The sequence below is a fragment of the Eschrichtius robustus genome, chromosome 3 (assembly GCF_028021215.1).
Source record: "Eschrichtius robustus isolate mEscRob2 chromosome 3, mEscRob2.pri, whole genome shotgun sequence".
Classification (NCBI taxonomy): Eukaryota; Metazoa; Chordata; class Mammalia; order Artiodactyla; family Eschrichtiidae; genus Eschrichtius; species Eschrichtius robustus.
The window spans coordinates 96,998,270-97,022,285 of NC_090826.1; the positions used below are offsets into that span (position 1 = coordinate 96,998,270).

General features: G+C 51.3%; 1 protein-coding gene across 1 annotated transcript in view; it reads left to right on the plus strand.

The window, feature by feature from the left end:
* Positions 1–630: 630 nt before the first annotated feature.
* The window catches only part of UBL4B (ubiquitin like 4B), a 29,241-nt gene continuing 5,855 nt past the window's right edge, over positions 631–24,016 (plus strand). The window contains exon 1 of the mRNA XM_068537559.1: positions 631–1,151. Coding sequence (XP_068393660.1) covers positions 631–1,151 — 521 coding nt within the window. The remainder of the gene's footprint in view (positions 1,152–24,016) is intronic.

Genomic DNA, 24,016 nt, shown 5'->3' on the forward strand with positions numbered 1-24,016 from the left:
ATGCAATGGGGGCTGCCCCGCTCCCCATCGTCTTGCTTTCTCGCCCACCTACTAGCGCATCCTGGGTCACCTCCCAACTAAATACATGCACAGGAATCCCTGTCTTTGTGTGTGGGAAACTCAATCCAAGAGAGCATGTCAAGTGCGTGATAGAAAGAAGACACTTGATAAATTATGTGATATGATCTCTCTCTCACCAGGGACGGGTCCGGCAGAGAGGGCACCCAATATGTAGTGCTGAATGAGTCAATATGGACATGTTTCCTTCTGTCACCCTGTCCTTTGAGCCCTCCCATTCCCCGTCCTGCTCTCCTTTCTCCTAGCCCTATGTTTTCTTTCCTGACCCTCCTTTTCTCCTCTTCTCTCCTCCTTTCTCCTCTCATGGAGGAAGGATGTTCTGTGTCCCAAATGCCCCTCTCACTTCCCTGATATCCCGCTCTGGAAATGAGCCTTCTGGCAGGCAGCATTGTGACATCACCGTGCATTGGCCAATGGCTGTCTTCCTGGGCCGGGCCCTCCTGGGACCACCGCCCTCCATTGATAAGGAGAAGCCACCTTCTCCTGCAGAGCCCCTTAACCCTCAGGGCAGCCACTGGAGCATGAATCCCCCCTGATTCCGCCGTCGGCCCGATGTTCCTCACAGTCAAGCTGCTCCTGGGCCGGAGATGTAGCCTGAAGGTGTCGGGGCGAGAGAGCGTGGCCATGCTGAAGAAGCTGGTGTCCGAGCGGCTGCGGGTGCCCGAGGAGCAGCAACACCTGCTCTTCCGCGGCCAGCTTCTGGCGGATGACAAGCATCTCTCCGACTACTGCATTGGGCCCAATGCCTCCATCAATGTCATTATGCGGCCCCTGGAGAAGACGGTGCCCGAGGAGGCCCACCAGCCCCAGCCCCTGTGGCACCATCTGGGCCAGGTCCTAGCCAAACACTTTGGGCCCCAGGACACCGAGGCAGTGCTGCAGCTGCTGAGGCAGGAGCACGAGGGGCGCCTGCAGAGGATAAGCCTGGGGGAGCTGGAGCAGCTGGCGCACTACCTCCTGAGCAAGGAGCCGCTCGCGGAGCCCGCGGGGGAGCGGGGGCCTGCGGCTCAGAGACCCGGAGACGAGGAGGAGGGGGAGGGGGAGGGGGAGGGGGAGGGGGAGGAGGCCGATCAGTAAACCGGCCATCCTGCTCATTTGCGCACTCAAATTCGCCCAGCCTCATCCTTAAGCGTTCCCTGGTGACTCCCCACTCGTTCCTGCGGATGTAGATGCATCTTCATCCCTTTTTGAAATTTCAAAGTAACTGGAGGGATTTTGGACCCCTCTCTCCTCTCTTGGGCCTGTGGTTTCCCGTCTGAAACACAGAATGATCCCCTCCCCATCCCCTAGAAGGGGCTCTGATCGCCCCATGGGCAGCCTGAAAGGGGGCGGTCAAAGGCTGCTTCCCCCTTGTAGGCTGGGCACTGCCTCCTGGGCAGCTGTATGCCCAGCAGCAAGCCAGGCTGTCAGCACACCTCCATGGCTCTAAACAGACCCTCTTTCTCCTTGGGGACAGAAAGACAGATAATGTGAGTTCATTTCTTCCATCCCCAGGCCATGGCACCCACCCCCCAGGCCTCCTGACAGCCAAGGGTAGAGAAGTGCCAGGTAGCTGTCTCTTGCTCTTTGGGTGAGGCTCTCCCTGCTGTCTGCCTGCTTGTGCTTCCACAGTTTAAGGGGCAGGGGCAGGGGCAGCAGAGGTAGGAGTGGGGGGAGAGCACCTACTGTGTGCCAGGCCTGGAGCTCTCAGGGAGACACACACAGACCAGGAAGAGCAAGAAGCTTAGGCAGAAAAGGCGGTTGCATCGTCGCACATTCACCGTGGCCAGTGTGAACGGAGCCGTGCCCCAACCTCTCCCTGCCCCAAGTCTCATCAATCACCAGGCCTCACTGAGCACCCCCATTTCCCGCCCACCACTGCCCAGGCTTCCCAGGAGCAAAACTGGTACCAGCTGGGATCCTTGCCCTCACAGAGCGTGCAGCCTAGATGGAGAGAGAGGTCATAAATGTGACAAGTAAAGCAGCAACATAAAACCAGAGTACAGCCTGCGTGACTAAATGCCCAGGCGCCAGCTGCAGCCTTGCAGGGCCCTGGGCTCAACGTGGAGGGGCCAGTGTCCATAGACTACAGGAAAGCCAGGCCCCCTTCTCTGTTCTCGGTGTGAGAGAATGGCCCTTGCCAAGGGCTGAGGAGCCCCTACACCCCGTGTGTGATGGGGCAGGGAACTCACTGAGAGCCTGGTCCCCCAAAGTCCCAGAAGTGCTGTTACCACAGTCGGTCCATCCTGGGGGATGGAGAAAGAAGGAAGGGGATGAAGGCACAGTCTAGAACAAGGAGGGCCCAGGTCCCTGGGAGGCATCCGGTCCTTGGCCTACGGGGCCCCGCATCCTATTAACTGGGGCGCGTTATAATAGTATTTACTTCCCCCCCCAGGTGTTTGTGAGGGTAAGGCGTGAAGACTCTACAGTGAAGAGTGGGGTGGGGCAGTGGCAGTGGCGGGGAGAGACTCCTGAAACCGTGTGTCTGCCTCCATGGGGGCTGCCGGAGCCCCTGCCCCTGGTTCCTGTCTCTGCAGGTCCTGGTCCCACTCTCACGTCCCCCGGCCTCCACTGGAGAGACCTCCTGACAGGTCTTCGAGTGTGTTCGTGCTGGGGCTGTGCCATCTACCAAGGGGGACGAGCCTATTATTTTTACATTAGGGGAACTAATAGCCCATTTCCCGGGAAATCTGTGAGTGATAAAAATAAGTGGGCCGTTTTATTCCTTTTGCTGAGAGAGAAGCTGGCACGAGGGACGGGGAAGCCTTTGTTGTCTCTGGTTAGCGGGAGTGTCAGGGCTGGCTGGGAGCAGTCACCTCCACTGCTTGTCCCCGACGTTGCAGGGGAGGGTGACTCCAGGCCCAAAATGGGGGGAAAGAGAGTTGTTCTGCCCTTCTGTGCCCGTGATTGCCTCCCACTACTGACTCCACCCTTCCCAGGGGGGCCCTGCACCTGACCCTCCCCACAAAAGCTGAGCCTGGGAGAGGATGCACCACCACATGGAACTGAGCAAGAACTTGCCCCTGTCTGTTCCCCCTCCCAGGGATATTTTACTCAATGCTGCGTTTCTCACTGCGGGGTGACAGGCTTTGTCCCCTAATGGATGAACTTACAGGTATTACGGAATATTGGGAGGCTGGGGGCAGAGTGGCCCCTAATACTCCAGCAATGGATTAGAATCCTACTCTGTGTGGAGAGCCCTAGCTCCTGGACTGCCTGCCCTGGAGATCCTTCCCTGTCCCTGTTTCACCTTATTTCAAAGGCGAATTGAAACCTGTGCCAGCAAACCCGCTGAAACCTGCGCCAGCAAACCCCCTGTCCCCTCCTCTGCCCCACCACTTGAAGGATGGTGGGAATGGGGGGGAGCACTCTTTTTAAACTGCAGCCTTGGGCATGTAGCTCTGCCACTTAGTTCACCACAGCACCTCTCTCCTGCCATGAAAGGACACAAGGTCCCTAAAGGTAACAACCTTGCTCAAGTAGGAGGCATCTTAGGATGGCTACCACATCCAGGTTTCCAGCTTTGTGTTCTCATCCACAGAGAAGTCTGGTTTCTCCTGCTAGCTCCTTCCTGCATCACTGCAGGCCAACACCCTTGGTCCCCTGGTCCCTGGCGAAATCGTCTTTCTGAGAGAAACAGACACAGCACTCTAGTTTGTGTGCTATTTCGTAAGTCCTTTATTCTTTGATGAATAAAGATTGATGGTGATCCTACTTTGTGCCAGGCTTTGTGCTAGGGACTTAGGTTGGTGGACAAGGAGCCCTATCTCCCTGAGAAGGCCGTGTAGAGAGAAGCGCACCCCCTGCTGTCCCTTGCTCCATAGTACAGCAGAGGGGCCTTGGGAAGCCCAGCCACAGCCCAGGCTAGAGGTCTGGGGATGTGTGGAGAGCTCACTGCATGGTCTTTACCCATAGCCCTGATTGATGGGGCAGGGAATGGTCTGTCAGGATGAAAATTCTGGTAGATGTTGGAGAAGGAGAGAGCTTACACTGTCCAGGGGTTCCAGAGACTCTGGATGCCTGATGCTGCAGTTAGAAGCAAATCACAGGTCCTGCCCAAGTCCAGAGGGAGGGAATGTCACAAAGGGCCAGACACCAGTGAAGGATAGGAACGGGGGGCAGTTAAAGGGCCCCTGAGGGACTTTTCCTGACAGCCAGGGGTCCACACGTCACACTTGGAGCACTGTTGCTTGGTTCAGCACACCCAGCATCCGACCTGGCTGGGCGCCCCATGACACCCCGAGTCACATGACGCACCACAGGTGCACACCCACAAACACAGACACCCAACACCTCACACCCATGGGGTGGGGTCTATAGTGGCAGAGCCAGGTTTGCAGAAATGAGCTCTAGGTTCTGTGCCGCTTGCAGTGTCTGGGTCCACACCCGGCCTTTTGGGGTTCAGGCTGCTGGAGCCCAGGCAGTCCAGCCAGAAGATCCCTCACAGTAAATGTAAGGACAGAAAGGGGAGACTTTGCGGAGCCAAGCCTAGGAATAGTTGGGGCTGCAGGAAGAGGTGGCCTGGACCAACTTTGCTCTGTTCAAGTGATACATCGTAGTCAGGACCCGAGCGCTCATAGGACACATGGGAACACGGAGATGGACATGTGGGTGCACACGCTTGTGTGTTGGGTGGCGGTTGGGCCTTGCCAGGGTGCCGCACATGCATGTCCGCATCAGCCCACGTGTGTCCGAGGGCGGAGACTCCCTTCTCTGTGTGAACTCTCCAAGGTGGCGCGCTTGCTTCCCATCTTGGCCCCAGCCTGGATCACTCTCTTTGTGCTCTGAGCTGGGCCTGGGTGGCTGCCAGCCTGTGGCAGGGGACTGGCCGGAGGGCAGGCTGCCCTGTGTTCAGATCCAGCTGCAGAGCCAGCTGTTGCTGGTGGAGACGGCTGAGGCGAGCAAGCCGCAAAGCCGGGTCCCGGGCCCCCGGAGCAGACGACGCTCCCGCTGGCTGCCTCGCCCCACTCCTGCCTCTTGGGTCACCTTCCTCCTCTCCCTGTCCTTTCTGCTTTCCTTCCTGTACTTCTTCTCCACCCTTTCCCTCCTGTTCTCTCTGACCATGTTTGGGGCCGAGTTGGCTGCATTGTGTGGACATCTGGGCACTTCCTTTGAGCTCTTTCTCTAATCCTTCTGTCTCTTTCCACCCACCCCTGCCCACCTTCTCTTTCCTCCCATTCCTTGCATCTGTAGTTGCCCTTCTATTAAACCCCACCAGCTCTTCTCCCTGTCCTCCTAGTGTCCTCTCTCTTGTATTCTTGTATTTGCAGACTCACCCAGTAGGTGGGCGTGGACAAGGACCCAGAACCCACTGCCTTTGATGATGTCCCATCCTCCACCCCACCCGCACACACGTGCAATACTAATTCATAGGCACAACTACCCAGCCCGGTGCTCGAGAATGATAGGAAATGGCCTCACTGTACGCATGCACCTTTTTTGGCTGATATAAACCCCGACACAGACACACACCCAGAGAAAGGGCACAGGTATCTGCACACAGAGGGTTGCTGCGAACAGCCTTGCTCACAGATGGTCGTGCCGCCGGGAGGGTGGCGCCGCCCAGGCAGTGCTAGCCAAGGTGGCAAGCTGCCCTCTCGCAGGCACTGCGGCCAGCAGGTTGGGTGCTGGGTGCCTGTGCTCCCTCTCATGGCCCTGCCTGCGCCAATCCAGCTGCACTGGCACCCTCATTCTCGTTCAGCCCCTGTGGTCCCTATTGTCTCCCACTGGGGGGCTTCTTGGCTCCTCTGGGCTCCAGGGCTATAAATCCCCCTCTGGAAAGGACTGCAACCCAAGGAGCCAGCAGGAAGCCCAAGCCCCCAGGATGGCTCCTACCTGCCTGCCCGCCGCTGCCTCTGACAGTGTTTCCCATCACAGTGATTTAAGGGCTCCCTGGCAGCCTTTAGCGGCTCCCCCTGCCCTCGTAGAAGGGTGATAAATCTGAGGTAACTACTGTTGGTTGCTGGCCATAAACCCATCACGGCCCACTGCAGTGGGGCTAGGCCTGCCCGCGAGGCCTGCCCAAGTTGGCCTTGTCAGCCAGCCGCCCTTGGAGAAGTCCCAGGACACCCGTGCCTGGGACGTTATTTATGAGCCTCAGACCCCAGGATCAAAGCTGCTGTCCATCAGAAAGGGCCGGGGGGAGGCCCTCGGAGCCCCCTCCCCCGGCCCCTCCTCTCATCCAGACAACCTCAGGCCACTGCCGCTACTTAAACTTGAATGAGCACACGTTGCAGAAAGCCTCAGTCCTCTCAGTCCTCCCCTGAGCCCCCTTCCACTTTATTTCCCTGACCAACTCCAAGTGCACCCCCCTTACACACACACACACACACACACACACACACACACACAGGAACAGGGACCCTGAAGAGGCTTTGGTGACAGAGTTGGGGCGACAGAGTGGGCTTTAGCCTGAATGGCCGTCTTTCCTGACCACTGCTGCCCCTCCCTCCAGCACAGCCCGGCTGAAAGGAGAAGAGTGTCGGGGTGCTCAGACCCCAGGACTTTGTCCAAGCGGCCCTGTCGCTGACATCACCAGGCAGAGAGGTTTGAGGAGGATGCATGTTCATCTTACGCAAAGTGAGACATCTTTCTATAGCCTCTACCATCTCTCTGTGCTGCCTTATTTCCCGGGGCCATCTTAGCCCCAGACACCCCTCATCTGTGCTGTGAATCTGGCAGCCCGTGAGGAGAGGGAGGCGGCTGGTGAGAGAGAACAGTGTGAAACCTGGAATCTGAAGATTTAGGATTGAGTCTTGAGATACTGCTTAACTGGGAGACGTGGTTGCTTGGTCTGACTCATCTGTTCAGTGCCCTCCTCGTGGGGTAGTTAAGAGCACCCAATGTATGTGAAAGTGTTTTATAAACCCTAAAGTGCTGTGCAGCATTAAGGCTTATTCTACTCCCCCCACCCCACATTGATTTCTACTGCAGTCAGCAGAACGCGCTCTGACCAGTTCACACCTAAAGGGATTTATTGCATGGAGAGGGGTGGCTTACAGGATCCCTGGGAGGGCCAAGGGACCAGGCCTGGACACTTAGCCAGGAGCCCTGCAGCCAAGAGGGACACCCAGACTGCCACCCCACCTGCCGCTTGGCTCCTCGGGTTCCAGGGAGGAGAAGCCAGAGTCCCCACCACGGGTGCCCCCAGGGACTCTGCTGCCTCCAGCCCCACCCTGAAGAGCTGCCTCTTCTTACCTGGCTCACTTCCACCTACAAGTTCCATGTGGGTGGTCTGCCGGGGAGAAGCCAGGTTGTGATGAAACCTTAGGTGAAAGAGAGTCTTGGAAATGTGGTTTTTAACTTTCCAACAAGCTAGATGGGAGGGGTTGGTCTGTGGGAAATTTTATGGAACAAATGACCCAATTTTTTCAACAGGAAGAAAAAAATAAAAAGAGAGAGAGAAAGAGGGAGGGAAATGTATAGATTAAAAGAAACTTAGATGTATCAACTAATTGCAGTGTATAGAGTTATTTGGATCCCGATTTGAACAAACTGTTAAAAAACAAAAGGCAAGACAATGGGGAAATATGAACATTGACTGGATATTTGACGATATTAAGGAATTAGTGTTAACTTCTAAAATGTGAGATAATATTATCGTGGTTATGTTTTTAAAAGTCACCTTTTAGAGAAGTACGCTGAAGTACTTCTGGGTGAAATGTTATATTAGATTTGCTTCAGAACAATCCAGTGAATTGGGACAGAGGAAGTTCCTGCAGTGACAATGATAGGGGGATGACTGTAGAAACCGGGTGCATGAGGGTTGATCATGCAACTCTATTTTTGTGTTGGTTTGAAATTTTTCACAATAAAAGTTTATTTTAGAGGTTTATCTCAGCAGCTGCTAAATTGCTGAAGCCTTGCCTTCCACAGACACCTTATTGTGGAGACCTCAGAGTGATAGCAGTAGCTGTTTCACCAGGAAACCGTCCACTGCTAAAATCCTGTCTTCTGATGCTAACCAGCTCTCTGTTGTCTGGAAATGCAACTCGTTCAGAAACCAGTCCCAGATTCTCATATCCTCGAGGGTTTCTTGCTTGGAATCTCTTCCAATACCAGTCTGGGAGAACAGATTCCACTCTGGCTGATTTAAGCAGAAAGGAATTTATTAGAGGACATTAGGTAGTTTATAGAACCTTGGAGAGGGCCAAGACATCACAGAGCCAGGAGAATTCCCCGAGCATCCCACGGGGCTGCTCTGGTGGAGACACAGCTCTGCTGCCCTCTACCCAGGGAGCAGGCGCTGGAAACCTCCCGCAGCTCACCCAGGAGGCTTCACCTTCCCTGGCCCAGCTGCTGCCTGCTGCTTCTTTCTACTTCCACGCCTCCCCTCCCCAACCCGTCCAAGTCTCATGTACGAATTTTCTTAGTGGAATTCGGTCACATGTGGGCCCTAGCTGCAAAGAAGTCTGGGAAATGTAGTTCTATGCTTTCCAGCATCTTTAGCACAGGAAAGCAAACTCTCTGTCTCTCTGCCTCAGTCTCTAAGGGAATTTCTTGCTTGGTCTCCTAGCTTCCAGCACAATGACCTAACCTTGGCACCGGGCTGTCTTTCGTTTGGGGCTGCCAAGGCCGAGGTTATTACGCCGAGGCGCTGGCGAGGCATATGTTCTGCCCCAAGCCCTTAACGTGGAACATCTACAGAATTCAGAGTTTACAAAGAGCTCTCACATACTTTTTCTCTTTTTGTCCTCTCATCAAGCTTGGAAGGTTGGGATCACCATCCTCATTTTACAATGGAGATAATGGAGGAGATTGACACTCAAAGAGGATAAGTCAGGGAGCTGGTAGATAGTAGAACCAGCATCTGAATCCTTTACTCCCCTTCCCTACTCCCCACCCACCTGGGTGGGATAATTTATTGCAATTTTAGTTTGTGACTTGATTTTGCTTCTGTAGCTAATGGTCCTTCCTCCATCCCAAGATCACAGGCAAGCTTTTGTGCCACCTTGCCTTACACCTATTTTGGGGAGAAATAGCACAGAGCAGTGTTATAGAGTGCAGGCCCTGGAGTCAGAATGCTGGGAGGCGCTTGTGAGCTGGGCTGACCTTGGACATGTGACTTCAGCCCTCTGTCTGTTTTCCTCGTATGTAAAAGTGGTTAATAATAATAGTACCTTATTAACAGGATTAAATGAAGGAACAGAAGTGAAGTGATTAGTATACGATAAATGTTCAGTAAGTTTTGTCATTGTTACTGCTGTTTTGGGGTGGTAAGGCCAAAAACACCAGTTAGTTTTCAGGCACCTAGAAGACCACTCTTAGCATTTCCTGGATTTTGTTTTGTGAAAATACAGGTTCATTGAGGGGATTACGCTGGATTGTCTTGTATGGGGAGATGGTGGGGGGGAAGTCTGGAGGAAAACAGTCTAAAGGGGAAGGGATGGGGGTTCCAAGGATGTTGGGAGGGGCCACGGTTCATTGTGGTGCTCCAGGGAGGTGGCAGGCGCTGAGGACAATGGCAGGAGGGTGGCCTGAGAAGGCTGACTCTCAGCAGAGACCAAATGAGGATTGGTCATGAGCAGAGCTGGTGGACAGTGGGCACAGAGGTCAGTGGACCCTTTCCTGAATGTGCTGTGATGTGGGAAACCCCAGAGCCTTTGCTGCCCTCTGATGGATAGTGGGCAAGGAAGCTCCAATAATAGCACCTTGAATTCCCCTCTGGACAGGTAGGATAGAGTCTTGGAACAGATTAAATTTAATTGGGGGAAAGAAATGGTACCTTTTTAGCACCATATGCAGGAGAGTAAAATCCCCTGTTCGTGACGCCTTATCTTGTTATCATCCAGAATAGACCCCAGCAAAACCAAAATTTAGGCAAAGATTGTCTTGCAAACCTGGGTCTCTATTCCTTTGTCCTTCTCTAAAATGCATCCAGAAACCAAAGCTTTTCTCTCCTCCCTCCCCTTATCAGACTCACTCTCTGGTGAGGATGTGAATGAATCAGGTCAACAGGGGCTCAAGTCCCAACTCTGTCATTTAGCAGCTGTGTGTGAGGTTGGGTAAGTCACCAGTAAAATAAAATAATTAAATTCTCTTCAGAGAGCTGTCAGGAGGATTATGTGAGACAATGGAATTTAAATGTGCTTTGTAAACTGTGACTGTATGTTGCCGAGAAGTGTGACTAGTGTGTCTTTATGCAGATTTAAGCCCATGGGGTATGTGATGGCTTCCTGGTAGCCTGGCTTGGCTAGAATTCCCATGTGCTAGTCTCTCATGGAGCTGGAGAACAGAAAGGAAGCAGCAGCTATTTTGTAGCATGCACTCCCCATCTCCCAGTTACTCAGTCAAACACTAACCCAGGTGCTGCTGTAAAGGGATTTTGCACAGGTGATTAAAGTCCCTAATCAGTTGGCTTTAAATTATGGAGATTATCCTAGCTGGGCCTGGCTCACTCTGTTGGAAGCCCTTTCAGAGAAGGCCTGGGTCTTCCCTGAGAGGGACTCAGGCCTGTGGCCAACAGCTTCAGCTGGTGCCTGTGGGTTTCAGCCTGCCCATGATCTTCCCTTCCTGCCTGCTTGCCTGCCCCACATACCTTGGACCTGCTTAGCCAGCCCCACCTCATGTAAGCCAATTCCATGTAATAAACTCATATAAATCTCCTACTGGGTCTGATGCATTGGTTGATACAGGGTGCTCCTGCCGGCACACAGCATGGCAGGAGGCATCGGTGAACGAGTGGGGAGGTGTGTTTGGTGGAAGAGGCCCCCGTGGAAGCTCTGCAGTGGTACCAGGGTGTCATGAAGGTGTGGTAGTGGGAGTTCTGCCTCTGCCTACACTGCAGCATTTGTGGTGGTCCTGCCAGCCCCCGGCCCGGCGGTACACACAGGGTCACATCACAACCTTTAAACAGTGGGTGAGACAAGCACTGTTATTCTCACCTTTCAGATAAAGAGTCATAATTGGAGACTCAGAGAACTCAAGTGACTCAACCAATAAGTGGCAGAAGTGAGATCTGTCTGGACCCCAGGGGCCCTCCCAGCCCCCTCCCAGCAGCACTACCCATTGTCTTGCTCGCTGCCTTTGTAACTGTTCAGCATCTATGTGTCAAGTGCCTCTTCGGGGCCAGGCCCCAGGGCTGGGGATGGAGATCTAATAGTGAACGATCAGGTTCTTCCCCTGCCCTCACGGAGCTCCTAGTCCAGGCATCTCTCTGGGGCCTACGGCTGGTTGAGGGCTGATGCTTGGCCTTCAGAAAGCTGTGGTTTGGACTTGGCTTTCCTGCCTGAACCTGGTTGTCCTGAGCAGTACCCAGGCTCACAGCCTGCAGGAGAAACCATTGCAGAGGTAGGTGCTCTGGGCCTGCAGACAGAGTGGAGAGCTCTCAGGGCACGAGCAGAAACCCTGGTGGCAGTCTCCCAGGGTCTCCTGGGCCTTGTTAGAGGCACTGATAAGGGCACTGGAAAACACCATCCAGAGGGAGGTGTGGAAGGAGGTGCACGGGAGCGTGAGGGACTGCCTTTCATCTCCCTGCCACACACTGCCTCCCAGGGCCTAAGCCCTCCTATCCATCCAGCCTGAAAGAGCCCTCCACTGATGTGGGGAAACTGAGGCAGGTAGGTCCTCACCATCAGCCAGAGTGACAGCTCTCTGACTGTGTGTCCTAGCACCTTGGGAAAAGAAAGCCAACAAGAGAATATCCCCTGATCTGGGTGTTTTAGTCACATAGTTATCTTGTGAGTATAACTTTTTAGTCGGTTTATCTATTCTGGTTGTCTATGCAAATCAGAGACGGGCTCCTTTCTACTTCCTATGATATGTGTAGACCAGCCTCTTCCTCATGGATTCAATAAATGTCATTTGAGGGCCTGCTGTGTGCCCCAGCATCCTCCACCCCCACCCTGCAAGGACTATGGCTGATTGAGGTACTTGCTGAGGGCGAAGGGGACAAGGACCGTCCAGTGGAGGAAGGGAATTATCAATACTCTGCCAGTTGTAGAAACAAGGACAGGATTTCCTTATGAATATGTTTATATGCATATTTCTATTAAGCAAATATTTTACTTTTTTTTTCCTCTCTCATTCTCACCATCTAACATAACATAAAATAGTAGGTAACTTTATATCTCAGAATTTAAGTTACAGGATATTAAAGGGAGGAGTGTGAATCAACTAGGAGAAGAATGAGAATCAAACAGATAAAAGTTCCTGCTCTGATCGAGTCTCCATTCTAGTGGGGGAGAGAAATAATAAACAAATAAATAAAATATATAGGTATCAGTTGGTGATAAATGATAAGAAGAAAGCAGGGAAAAGGTAGAGGGAACATGATTGTGTGTATGTGTACGTGTGTGTGGTTTCAGATAGGCTGATCAGGGAAGGCCTCCCTAGAGGTGACACTTGAGCCATGGGACAGAGCAGGTGCAAAGGTCCTGAGGTGGATGTTGGAGGAGACCTGCTGTGGCTGGAACAGGAAGAAGGAGGCAGAGCACAACATGAGACAGGGTAAGAGATAACGGGGACCCGATCACACAGGGCTTTTGGGTTTTGCTAAGGACTTTGGTTTTTACCCCAAGTGAGGTGAGGAACAAGGGCAGGACTTTGAGCTGAGGGATATGCTCTGACTTAGGCTTTCATGCAAATGTCTCTGCTTCCCACCCAGTGCCACCCAGGATTGTCAGAGCCCTGAGGTCCAGGGCTTTGTGGACCGGCAACCAGAGGAGGGGAGTCTGACGATGCCTCCAACTCCCAGCCTAGGGCTCCAACCCTTGGTTGTCTTTTTAGGGTCTTTGTGAGGATAACATACAAATGAACCCTGTTTGGTTAGATTCCATGAACGTGAGCCAAGCCCTCCTGGCTGGATTGAGCTGAACCCTGAAGGTTGCAGAGAGGACCAAGGCACCTCTTTGTCCTGGAGGAGCCCTGCAGGAGGAGACAGACATGTGTGTGACACACTAAGACGCAGTGTGAGGAGGCCCATCTGTGGAGAAGCTCAGAGGAGAGAGCGGTTTGTCCTGGAGGGGTCGTGCTGCTGGGGGCAGGGAATGAGGTGGGGGCATTCAGAGAGTAGGCAACACCAGAGCTGGGGTGCTAAAAAGAGAGGTCGGAGGGGCAGCCCAGAAGAGGGAACAAGACACAGGGATAGGAAAGTGAGTAGAAGGTAAGAATCTGAATCTCCAACTCAGGGGTGAGATGAATCAAATTTTCTTTATTTTCTTACAACAGCTCAAATTCTCTTTTGACTCTGTTGCCACGGCGTGGTGAAAGTGTAACCTCGGTCGCTTTGGTGGGGAACCCCTGTCACTTTCCCTGGGACTGCTTTAATTCTTGGGGGCTTATGGAGAGCCAAGATGGGTAGGGGCAGGGATGTCTGCCTTTGGCATCGCTGGCCCTGAGGGCCCGTTGCTGGTTGTCCCAGAAAGCCCCAATCCCGTGACCAGCCCTAAAGGCCTGGGGCTCCTCTGCCCCTTTCACACCAGTCTGAAGGGGATACTTGTGCATCTGAGCGCGGTGGGACATCTGGTCTCTGAGAGCCTCATACTGCAGAGGATTCTGGGCCCTCCCTGACACGAACTGCCTGTGGGGTGGACACCAGGCCACCCAACACAGCTCTGGACCTCAGTTTCTCCCATTTAAAGGGGCAACTCTTATGTACTTGTGAGGGCGGGTGGGTGGAGAAAATCGGATGGGAAGACAGGCTCCCTGGGTGGGCTGCATGTCAGAGCTTAGTGCCATCAGGGACCTTGACCCCCACAACAAGGCACTGGCCCTGGCTCTCTGGACCCTCTGGGTGTGGTTCGGCAGGTTGTGTCACCCACCACACCACAGCTTAGCCAGAGATGCCGTGCGCAGGGAGAGAGGCGGCCAGGACCACCCCTAGATTCCCTTGGTGGCCCTGGGTTCTCAGGGCATTGGCTGCTCTCAGGAATGCGGGTGGTTGCAGGTGCCCTGGCCCCTGAATGGGACACTGGGAATCCCTGAGATGTCTCGACAGGAAGTCTAGAGGCTAGCAACCCCTGCTGTTTGGAGCCTCTAAAGAGCTGGGATTTATGTCCCTTCCCCACCGCCCATGTCTCTGGCTGGGGAGAGTGGCTCATTTTTTCCCTGTGCTGCGTGACTTTCCAAACTATATTTTCAGCCTCGGTTTGACGTCAGTCTCTCGCTCAGTCCCTAGGGATCAGCTTTGTGCATTTCCAGGCTGTCCGGGCCGGAGCCTCCCCATCCTCCTGGGCCTCTTGTGCTGTCCCTGCAGTCCCTACTGGGGACTGGAAATGTCCAGGGGCTGGAAAGTCCCATCTTTGGCCGTGCTCCCTGGGCAACAGCAGGTGGGGCTCCCTGGGCCCCCTGAGAGGCCCATGGATGTGGAAGCAGGGAGGGGAGTTGATGGTCAGCTGGAGAGAAGGCCAGGTGGACTGGTCTCCGATGTGGTGGGCCGTCCTGTGTGGCGTGTGAGTGTGTGTGTCGGGGGTAGAGAGCCAGAGGCAGGAGGAGGGAGCTAGGCTGGTGGAGATGTGAGGCTGCACGTTTGTTTCTAGGCTGCTTATCTGCAGACACTCCCTGGAACAGGCTCTGTCCCAAGGCCTAAAAAGAGGGGAGAAAAGATGAGAAAATGGGAGGGCGGAGTGGGGGAGAGAGAGGAAGCTGGAGGAGGAGGGAAAGGGTGAGGGAGTAGTGGCAGAGGCAGAAGAATGGAATAATAGCACAATCACAGATAACATGGCATGGCTCATGGCTTTCCCATTTATTTAACCCCATTTAATCTTCAAAACAACTTTGCTGTGGATATTGTTCTCTTTTTACAGATGGAGAAAACCGTTGCAGAGACCGTTTTGGCTCACAGTGCCTAAAACTCAGCCCAGCTCTGCCCTCAGTTTTCGTTTCGGAGTTGAAGGGGCACAGTCTGCTCTCAGAGCTGAGCGCGTAGGCACCGCCTGAACCCGCATCAAACAGTGCCCCCCAAATACCGGTCACGACTTGTGTTCTGGGATGTCTCCATCCCCACCCCATCTTTGAACCTAGACCAGGGCTCTATCTGTGCCAGGCACCCCAGACACAGTCAAGAGACTTCCGTTCCAGTTTTTGCCCTGACACCTACCTTCTGTGTGACTCCAGCGTAGTTACTTAACCTCTCTGGGCCTCAACTGCCTCATGGTCTTGTACCTGATAAGTTGAGCATGTCCTGGACTAGGTGCCTCTTCTCTCCAGTCCCTCACACCTGGGGCCCAGACGCCCTGCGGCTCGTTGTCCCAGTGATCTGTGGTTAATGTGGCCCTCAGCCACCCCAAACCAGAACCGTCGAGTCCTCCTTCACTCCATGTGCAGTCGACCACTGCGCCCCGCTGACTGTGCCTCCTAAATACCTCGAGGATTGCTGCGCTCCCTGCCTGGTGTTTGGTAGATGCTGAAGAGATACTAGTTCTTTTTCTCCTGAGCCTCTCTTCCTGCTTTGAAAATACCAAGTGATCTGAAAATGTGTCACTGTGGTACAGCTTGATTCCTGAGCCTCCCTTCTCACTTCTCTGCCAGGCACAGTGTCCCAACCCCTACCCGAGAGGCTGGGGCTTCAAGACAGCTTCTGACTGTCACCCAATTCCCACTACAGGGCCTGGGTTTGGGCTCTCATGGCCCCCAGGGGTGGCAGTATGTCACGGTGGTTAAGCATGTGGGCCTTGGACTCTAACCTCAAGTCTGCCACTAACCAGCTGTGTGACCTAGACAAGTGACCTAACCTCTCTGTGCTGCCGCCTCCTCACCTATAAAATGGAAATGATACTAGATACTACACCTTGTTATGAGAATTAAATGAATTTATATACACAAAATACTTAGAACAGTGCCTGGCAAAAACAAGCATTCAACAAATATTAACTTTTATAATTATTGCCTGGAATATAATCACCTCCTCAATGGTCTGTGCTTCCAGTTTTATCCCCTACAATACATTCTCCACTCAGTGGCCAGAGAGCTTTCTCTGTCACTGCATGCAGGGTTGCCAGATAAAATACAAGATGCCCAGTTTAAATTTAAATAGATGTTTGGTATTTGCTAAATCTGGCAACTCTTCTCCCGTGCTTAAAATTTTCCCCTGGTACTCCATTACCTTTAAAATAAAATCTAAGCTTTTTAGCGTGACATTCAAGTGTGATTCAGACCTCTGCCCTCTCCATTTAATCTCTCACCTCCTTATTTCTTACCACCCCCAGCCCCCTCCTCTTATGCTCCAGCCATCTCCATCTGCCTTCTTGGAATCCCAGAGAATGACTCTTAGCATTTTGGAGCTGGAAGGACCATTTGTCACATTTTTAGATGAGGAAATTAGGGTCCAGAGAGATTAAAGACCTGCCCAAAGCCACACAGCGGTTAAGTGAAACTCACATCCCCTATGTTCTTGATAGGACCTCAAACCTTGGTTCTGCAACACTGAAAGCCACGCTCAGGCCAGAGGAAGATCCTCTTGGAACAACAAACATACTAGGTTTAAAATTCCTGGCCTCAGAGGACCAGCCGTGTGCTTCTCTTAGGGTCTGAGAGTGAGGGAAAGCTGGATCTGCCGGCCTGGAGCAGTTCCCAGGGGCCAGCCCCTGCAAGCTGTGATGCGTGAGAGGTTCTGGGGAGTTCTGGGGGGCAGAGAGCTGACCTGGAGGTGTTCCAGGCTCAGGTAAGGAGCTCCTCAGGGTATAGGGAAGTGCTTCTGAGACTCAGGGCTAGGGAAGCAAGGCCCAGTTTGCAGCTCTGTACTTGGGGTTTCCCCAAGTCCAGACAAGCTGAGAGTGAGTGTTATAAAACAGGCAGAATAATCCTGGCTGTGAATAATCCTGCCCAGAAGACTTGTGGTGGCCTCAGGGCAAACAGAGTGGAGGCCATTAGAATGGGAATGGGGGACCTTTCCCACCGGGCTCCTGGGGCAGGTCTCAGCACTCTGCAGTCACCCCCGGCATCAAACTTGAAGTCAACCAGCTTCCCAGCCAGGTCCCTGGGAGGCTCTGGCTCTGTTTTAGCCACTCAATGCAAATATCTCTGCTCAGTGCTGAGAACCTAGTCTCAGTAACTGACTTGTATGATGTCCAAAGACTCCGTGCATATAACAAGCTCAAAGTGAAGCATCACCTTTAGCAAAAGATTTATCATGGAATCTGCGACAGCTTCCCATTTGTCTGGAGCAGAAGTAGGAGCGACTCTCCTCGCCAGGAATCATCCTTTGTCTTCAAAGCAGATTTCTCCCAGGTTGGAGTCGTCCTGGGCCCAGCCTGAGACCTGTGGCTGACTTCCTGGCCAAGGTTCCAGAGTCCTGGTGTCTCCATCTCAAGAATCTCAGCCACAGGCAGCAGGGATGAGGGAGAAAGTGGAGCCCTGGGTTTAGGAGCCCTGAGTTCTAGAACTGACTCCGTTAGCAGCTGGCTGTGACCTTGGGCAAGTCATTTGATACCTCAGGCTTTTACTGCTCTATCTGTAAAATGGAATGTGTGATTCCTGTTTAACTATCTTACAGCAGTAATGGAAGAAGAGTCATCCATCACCTACTTCGCAGGGAAGCAGTGTGGCCAGTCCTCAGTGTGGGCAGAGGCTACCCGAGGAACATCCTGTGGGCGATCAGGTGTGACAGCAGGGAGGAGTGACACTGAGACGGGGCTTTGACGGACAGAAAGGCTTCTGATGAGGGGAGCCAAGGGGGAGGACCTTCTAGGCAGAAGAGATGATGCTGGGGGAAAGACTCAGGAGAATGCTGGGGCCGGTGAGCATGGAAGCTGGAACCCATGAGGAGATGCTTCCATTCATCCGCCCACTGTAGTAGAGGCGGCTGCCTTTTAAAATCGCTTTCTATGTGCCGGACACTTTGTAATCACTCTATAACTTTCACAACTTTCTTCAAAGTAGATAACATTATCCCTTTCACAAATAAGCAGCTGAGGCCCAGAGAGTCTAAGTAAGCTCCCCAAAGGAGTCACAAGTGAGTGACAGAGCCAGGACTCAGATTCAGGTCTGTCTCCCCAGGGTGCTGTGACCCGCCCCCCTCCCCACCCCCCGCCATGCTAACTACCAACCAGCGCTGAATGAATGTGTGCCTCCATCCCACACCCCCTGCTAGGAGCCAGGGGAGGATTTTCTAGAAACAGGTTGGGCACTGGTTCTGCACTCCAGCAGCTGGCAGCCTTGGTAAAGGAAACACACACAGCTTGGGTGCTCGGCTGGCGGTGAAGCACAGAGGAAGCGTGGCCTGCATGGCCATGTCTATTGTTTCTCAAATAAAAATATTCCTCTCCTGACAGCCAGCTTGGGAGATCAATAATTCTGTCAGAGCATCCCTGCAGTAAGGCTGGAACTCTGTAGTTTTCCCCAAGACTAGCCCCCCGGATCAGAGTAACTGCTCTCCACACCCCCCGCCATGAGCTTGGCACGGGCTGGTATGGTCAGTCCACTGTTAGGCCAGCTAAGAGCCGGTGGGGCAGGGACAGGCGGGGCACTCTGTCCTCAGCTCCACGGAGACTGCACAGGTGAAGAGAGTTAGGGAGACAGAGGCTTGCCTTGGGCCACTTTGGCTGGTACTGGCCTCCAGCCCGGTGGATTTTAACCTCTGTGGAGCCTGCTGGACACCCGTCCAAGGCCAGGTGGTGACAGAGCCCATGGCTGATGCTGACAGAGGCAGCCCTGTGATGACGATTGTTTTTCTCTTCTGTCTCCTTCAAGAATACGTCAATGCACGAGTTTCTTTGTCCTCTCTGAATCCACCTCCCCCTGGACCCTCCACTGCTGGCAGCTTGAGCCCACGGGATTGAACCACGTGAATCAGGTCTGTGGTAGGCAGTGTCCTATCCCAAGACTCGGCTAGCGTTTCCTCCTCAGCCCACCTCAGTCAGAGCACCGTCCCCCTCCCCAGGTCCTATCCCAGCACCCAGTATCCCCTGAGAATGCTCCTCCCCATCTGCCTGCCTGGCTGTGTGTTCTCCCTTCTCATCCTCCAGGAAGCCTTCCCTGACTTCTGTGGCCCAACCCTACTTCCAGACCCAAATGGCCCCAGAGCGCAGCTAATGGTTAACAAGATTCTCTTCTATTCACTTATCCATATGTACCTAAAGCAGGGCAGCTCTGTAAGGGCAGGAAGAGTCCTTTCCTGCCTTTTCATCTCATCCTCAGCACCGATCAAAGAAGGGCAAAGGACTTGGTGATATTTAAGGGATTCAGCTGGATGGGGGCAGATCTGGGACATTCTGATCAAAAAAAGATTTCCATAGATTACCATGGATGACATCTGGCTTTGCTCGACATTGCAGGACTTCTCATGATTTATTAGCCACTCTCTCCACATGTATCAGCCAAGGGGCCAGGGCCGAGTCTCAGCACAGAATAATTAAGCTCTGTTCTCCTTCCTTGGAGGGCCTTTGACTCCAGCCAGGTGGGATAACCTGGGAGCCAAGGTACCGAAATCCCCACTCACCAGAGTCACACTTATATCTCAGTGGCCCCTCGCAGTCCCCAGTCCAGAGTGGAGCCCCAGTGAGGTGGGGGGGAGCCTGCTAAGGACATGCTGATTCTTGCCCCAGTTATCAACTGACTCGCCGCGTGACCTTGGACAAGTCCCTCGACCTTTCCGGGCCTGGTTACCTTCATCTGACAACAAGGGGATTGTAACAGTCCTCGAGGGTTGTTAAGGTGCTTTATGGCTCTGAACTTCCGCTTCTCTGACTCAGAGGCAAAGATGTCTATTGCTTCTCAAATAAAAATATTCCTCTCCTGACAGCCAGCTTGGGAGATCAATAATTCTGTCAGAGCATCCTTGCAGTAAGGCTGGAACTCTGCAGTTTTCCCCAAGACTAGACACTTTATCTTTATTCATTGTTCATCCCTTTTCTCCCTCTCCTTAGCCCTCCCTCCAGCCCCCTTCACCACCCCACCCCCAACCTGGGATGCGGCAACCTGCCTTGAATGAAGAATGGCTGGTCACATGGCCTGGTCACCATGGAGACAGATCCCCACAGACGAGGTAGGCATCAAAGTCACATGAGAACCCCAGAAAACTGGCTGAGGTATTTATAGAAGCAAGCTGGTGCTTTTACGGAAATGGGTCTATATTTGACTCTGGTACTGAAAGCTTCATGCTGGCTCTGGGGTGAGGCATGTTTTGCACCAGATTCTCCCTCCCCAGGTCTGGTGCGGAAGATAGCCCCCTGCCTTCCTATTGTCTCCTGGCACGTTCCCCTCCCCACCTGACGCCCAGCTGATGCTGCTTCTACTAGAGCAGAGCCCTGCTCCCTTCTGTTTACATTGAACAAGGCTTCTTCCCAGGCTGGGAGTTTGGGGCTCCAGGATGCTGGGCATGTGGGCAGATTGGGACACCCTCTTTCACTACCCCCCCTACCCCAAGTACAAACCAGAAGCATGTCCTTGCTGCTCTTCATAAATGTTAGAAGATATTGTCATTGCTCAAAGTCTTTGCCACTTCTTTCTTCCTTCAAAGTTTGGAGACAGCTGCCAAAGGGAGGAGGGCTTCGGCCACCCAGCCCTTCGTGGGTGTTACAGCCGTGTTCCAGAAAAGCAAGTCCATGCTAGCGGGAACCATTATTTATTGAGCACTCACCTTATACATGTTATCTCATATACGCCCGCCTCACACGCCCTAGAACATAGATACTGCTGTTATCCCCAGTTCACAGATGAGGACGAGGAAGCTCCAAGTCAGGATGAGAACCCCAACCTATCTGATTGCACAGTCCCCGCTCCTCCCACTGTGCCCCGTTGTGGAGAAGGCAGAGCAAGCCTGAGCGGAAGGGATAGGAGGGGAGGAAGGGGCCAAGGAGAGCGCGGCAGACAGTTGCAGTCTAGGGGAGCAAGGAGAAATGCATTTTGCTATTTTAATGAGCAGGTAATACATGCCCACGGTCAAGAAAAATTAAAACAAAACTCAATAAGTTCAATGCCAAATTTCTGTTCCCAGGGCCCTCCAGCCCCCAGTTTCCTTCTGCAGAGGAAGTCACCATGGCCAGTTTCAGATGTCCCTTTCTAGAGATCTCATATGCACTATAGAAGCAGATATGGATATACTGAATCGACATGGTACGGACATAAGGTATAAAATTCAAAAGGTGAAAAGTAAATCTTTCTCCCATGCCTGCCCACAGCCATGCTCGCCCTAGAGGCATGCACTATTATCAGTATCTTATGTATCATTCCAGAAATATTTTATGCCTCTACAAGTATGTGCAGCATACACAAATGGTCATACTCTCTCCACGCTATCCTGCATCTTTTTATCATTTAACAACACATTTTGCAGATGTTTCCAAATCAGAACATGGAGCAGACTTGTTCATTTTAATGGCTGCAAAAAGTTTGACTGTGTGATGGTACCATAAATTATGTAAACAGTTTCTTGTTGATAGACAGCTAAATAGTTTCCATTTTTTAAATTACAAATACTGCTGAAGGAGAATCTTTAGATGAATGTCTTTAAACAAACACATATGCAAAATGAGTGTGTACTTCCATAACTTTGACAGATGTGGCCTAATGGGCAATGGGATGCACCCTTGTAATTTTGATAGTCTAATTATCTTCAGCAGAGATCGTACAATTTAACTCTTCTCCCACTAGCAACATGTGTGTTATCAACCTTCTTTTACTAAAAAAAAAATATTTGCCAACATAATAGGTAAAATACGGTATCTCATTTTTCAGTGTGCATTTCTTCTATTATGAATGAAACTAAACATCTTTTTATATATGTAGGAGCCACTTGTATTTTATTTTACATGAACTTTCTATTCACATCGTTTTCTCTTTTTCTTACTGATTTTTAGGCACTCTTTATATGTTAAAGAAATACCTCCTCCACTTTTTAAACAGTCACTCCACAGATATCCCTCAACACCCACTATATGGCAGGACTGTTCTAGGCTCTGTTCTAGGGAATACAGAGTTCATCTGTCTAGTTGGGAGCAGACAACAAGTAAATAAACATGAATGTGAATTGAGTGCCAGATGTGAGAAGTGATATGGAGAACAATAAAGCAGAAGGAGGTAAAGGGAGTACCAGTCATTATATCAGACTTAGAAAGGTCTTCCCCACTCCACATTGTGACAATTTTTTTTCCCATGCTTTCTTTTAGGTTTTTATTTTTATTTATTTATTTATTTATTTTTGGCTGTGTTGGGTCTTCGTTTCTGTGCGAGGGCTTTCTCCAGTTGTGGTGAGCGGGGGCCACTCTTCATCGCGGTGCGCGGGCCTCTCACTGTCGCGGCCTCTCCCGTTGCGGAGCACAGGCTCCAGACGCGCAGGGTCAGTAGTTGTGGCTCACGGGCCTAGCTGCTCCGCAGCATGTGGGATCTTCCCGGACCGGGGCACGAACCCGTGTCCCCTGCATTGGCAGGCGGATTCTTAACCACTGCGCCACCAGGGAAGCCCTCTTTTAGGTTTTATTAAAAAAAAATTAGACTTTTCAAAGGACAAACTTCTGACTTTGACGATCCTGTTGTATGTTTACTTTCCTAGTTCATCAGTTTCTACCTTGTCTTTATCATTTACTTTCTTCAGGTCTATTTTCATAAGTTCTTGAGATGGTTGGTTGATTCATTGATTTTCACTCTTTCTTCTTTTCTAATATATCTATTTAAGGCTGTAAATACCCCTCTAAGTACTGCTTTTGATGCCTTCTATGGATTATTTTTTTCTTTCATTTATTATCTCAATACATCTACAATGTATGTGGGTATAAGGAATAAGGCAGGGATTCAAATTTACTTTTTTTCAGATGGCCAAACCAATGCTGTCTATTAAAAATCCATCTTCCCCCTACTCATTTGAAATGTAATCTTTATTATATTTTAAATGACTGAATCTGGGTTTATTTCTGGACTATGTTCTGCTTCATGTATTTCTCATAACTAGGACTACATTAATTTAAACTCATAGCTTTATACTGTGTTTTACCACCTGGTAAATTCCCACACCACACCCATTCTCTCCCTTAATTTCTCTGGATATTTTTGCTGGTTTCTTTTTTCAGATGAAGCTTAGTATCAGCTTGCTTAGTTAAAAAGAAAAATAAAACCCTTTTGTTGTTTTCATGGAGGTCATTTTAAAATACAGATTAATTTAGAGAGAATTAACATGTTCATTATGTTTTGTCTTCCAATCTAAGAACATGCTGTTTCTTTTCTTATGGTCAAATGTCCTTTTGGAGCTCTCAGTGGCATTCAGGAGCTTTCTACACATCTTTTAAAGTTTATTTCTAAGTATTTTTCTTTTTTTTGTTGCTATTGCAAATGAAGCACTTCTTACGTTTTCTTACTGGTCATTGTAGATCTGAAGGTTATAGATACCTTACGTGTTAATTTTGCAAACAATCGCTTACTGAATTATATTGTTTAAGTTTTTTAGTTCTGAGTTATTTTTTAAATGAAGTTTTCAGCTTTTAAGGAAAGAAAGCACATTATATTTTAAAACTTCCAGGATAAATGGCTATTTAATCATTCAATGAGTTAATAGGTGTAAGATGCTTAGAGTAGCATTGGGCACATCTTAAGAGCAACAGTGGGAATATGCCTTGAGTTTACACAGGGTTTTATCTCATTTAATCCTTACAACGACCCCATGAGGTTAGAGAACACATTATTTCTATTTTCCAGATAAAGAATCTGAAGGTCAGAGATATTAAGCGATTTGTCAAAGGTCACCTGGCAAGGCAGTGTTGGATGGAACCCGAGTTTATCTGACTGTATACATAACACTGTCTCAGAGAAAGAGAACAAGGCAAGTCCTTTTGTCACGTGAAGGGTCCTTTAGAATCGCTCATCCCACAGGTGGGTTTTGATTTGTGTTTTGGATGTTTACGCAGGGGTGTGTTTAGTCGGGGCACCCACCGTGCTTGATAAGGGCCCTATGGAGTCAGATGCCCCGGGGCCAGCATTCTAGGCCACTGAGTCCCAATAAGCAGAAGGTCGGGCTGCCTTTGGAGCTGGGCAGTGGGGCCTGGTCTGCCTTTGCATGGCGCCTCTTGCTCCTGTGAAGAGCTGTCCATTCCTC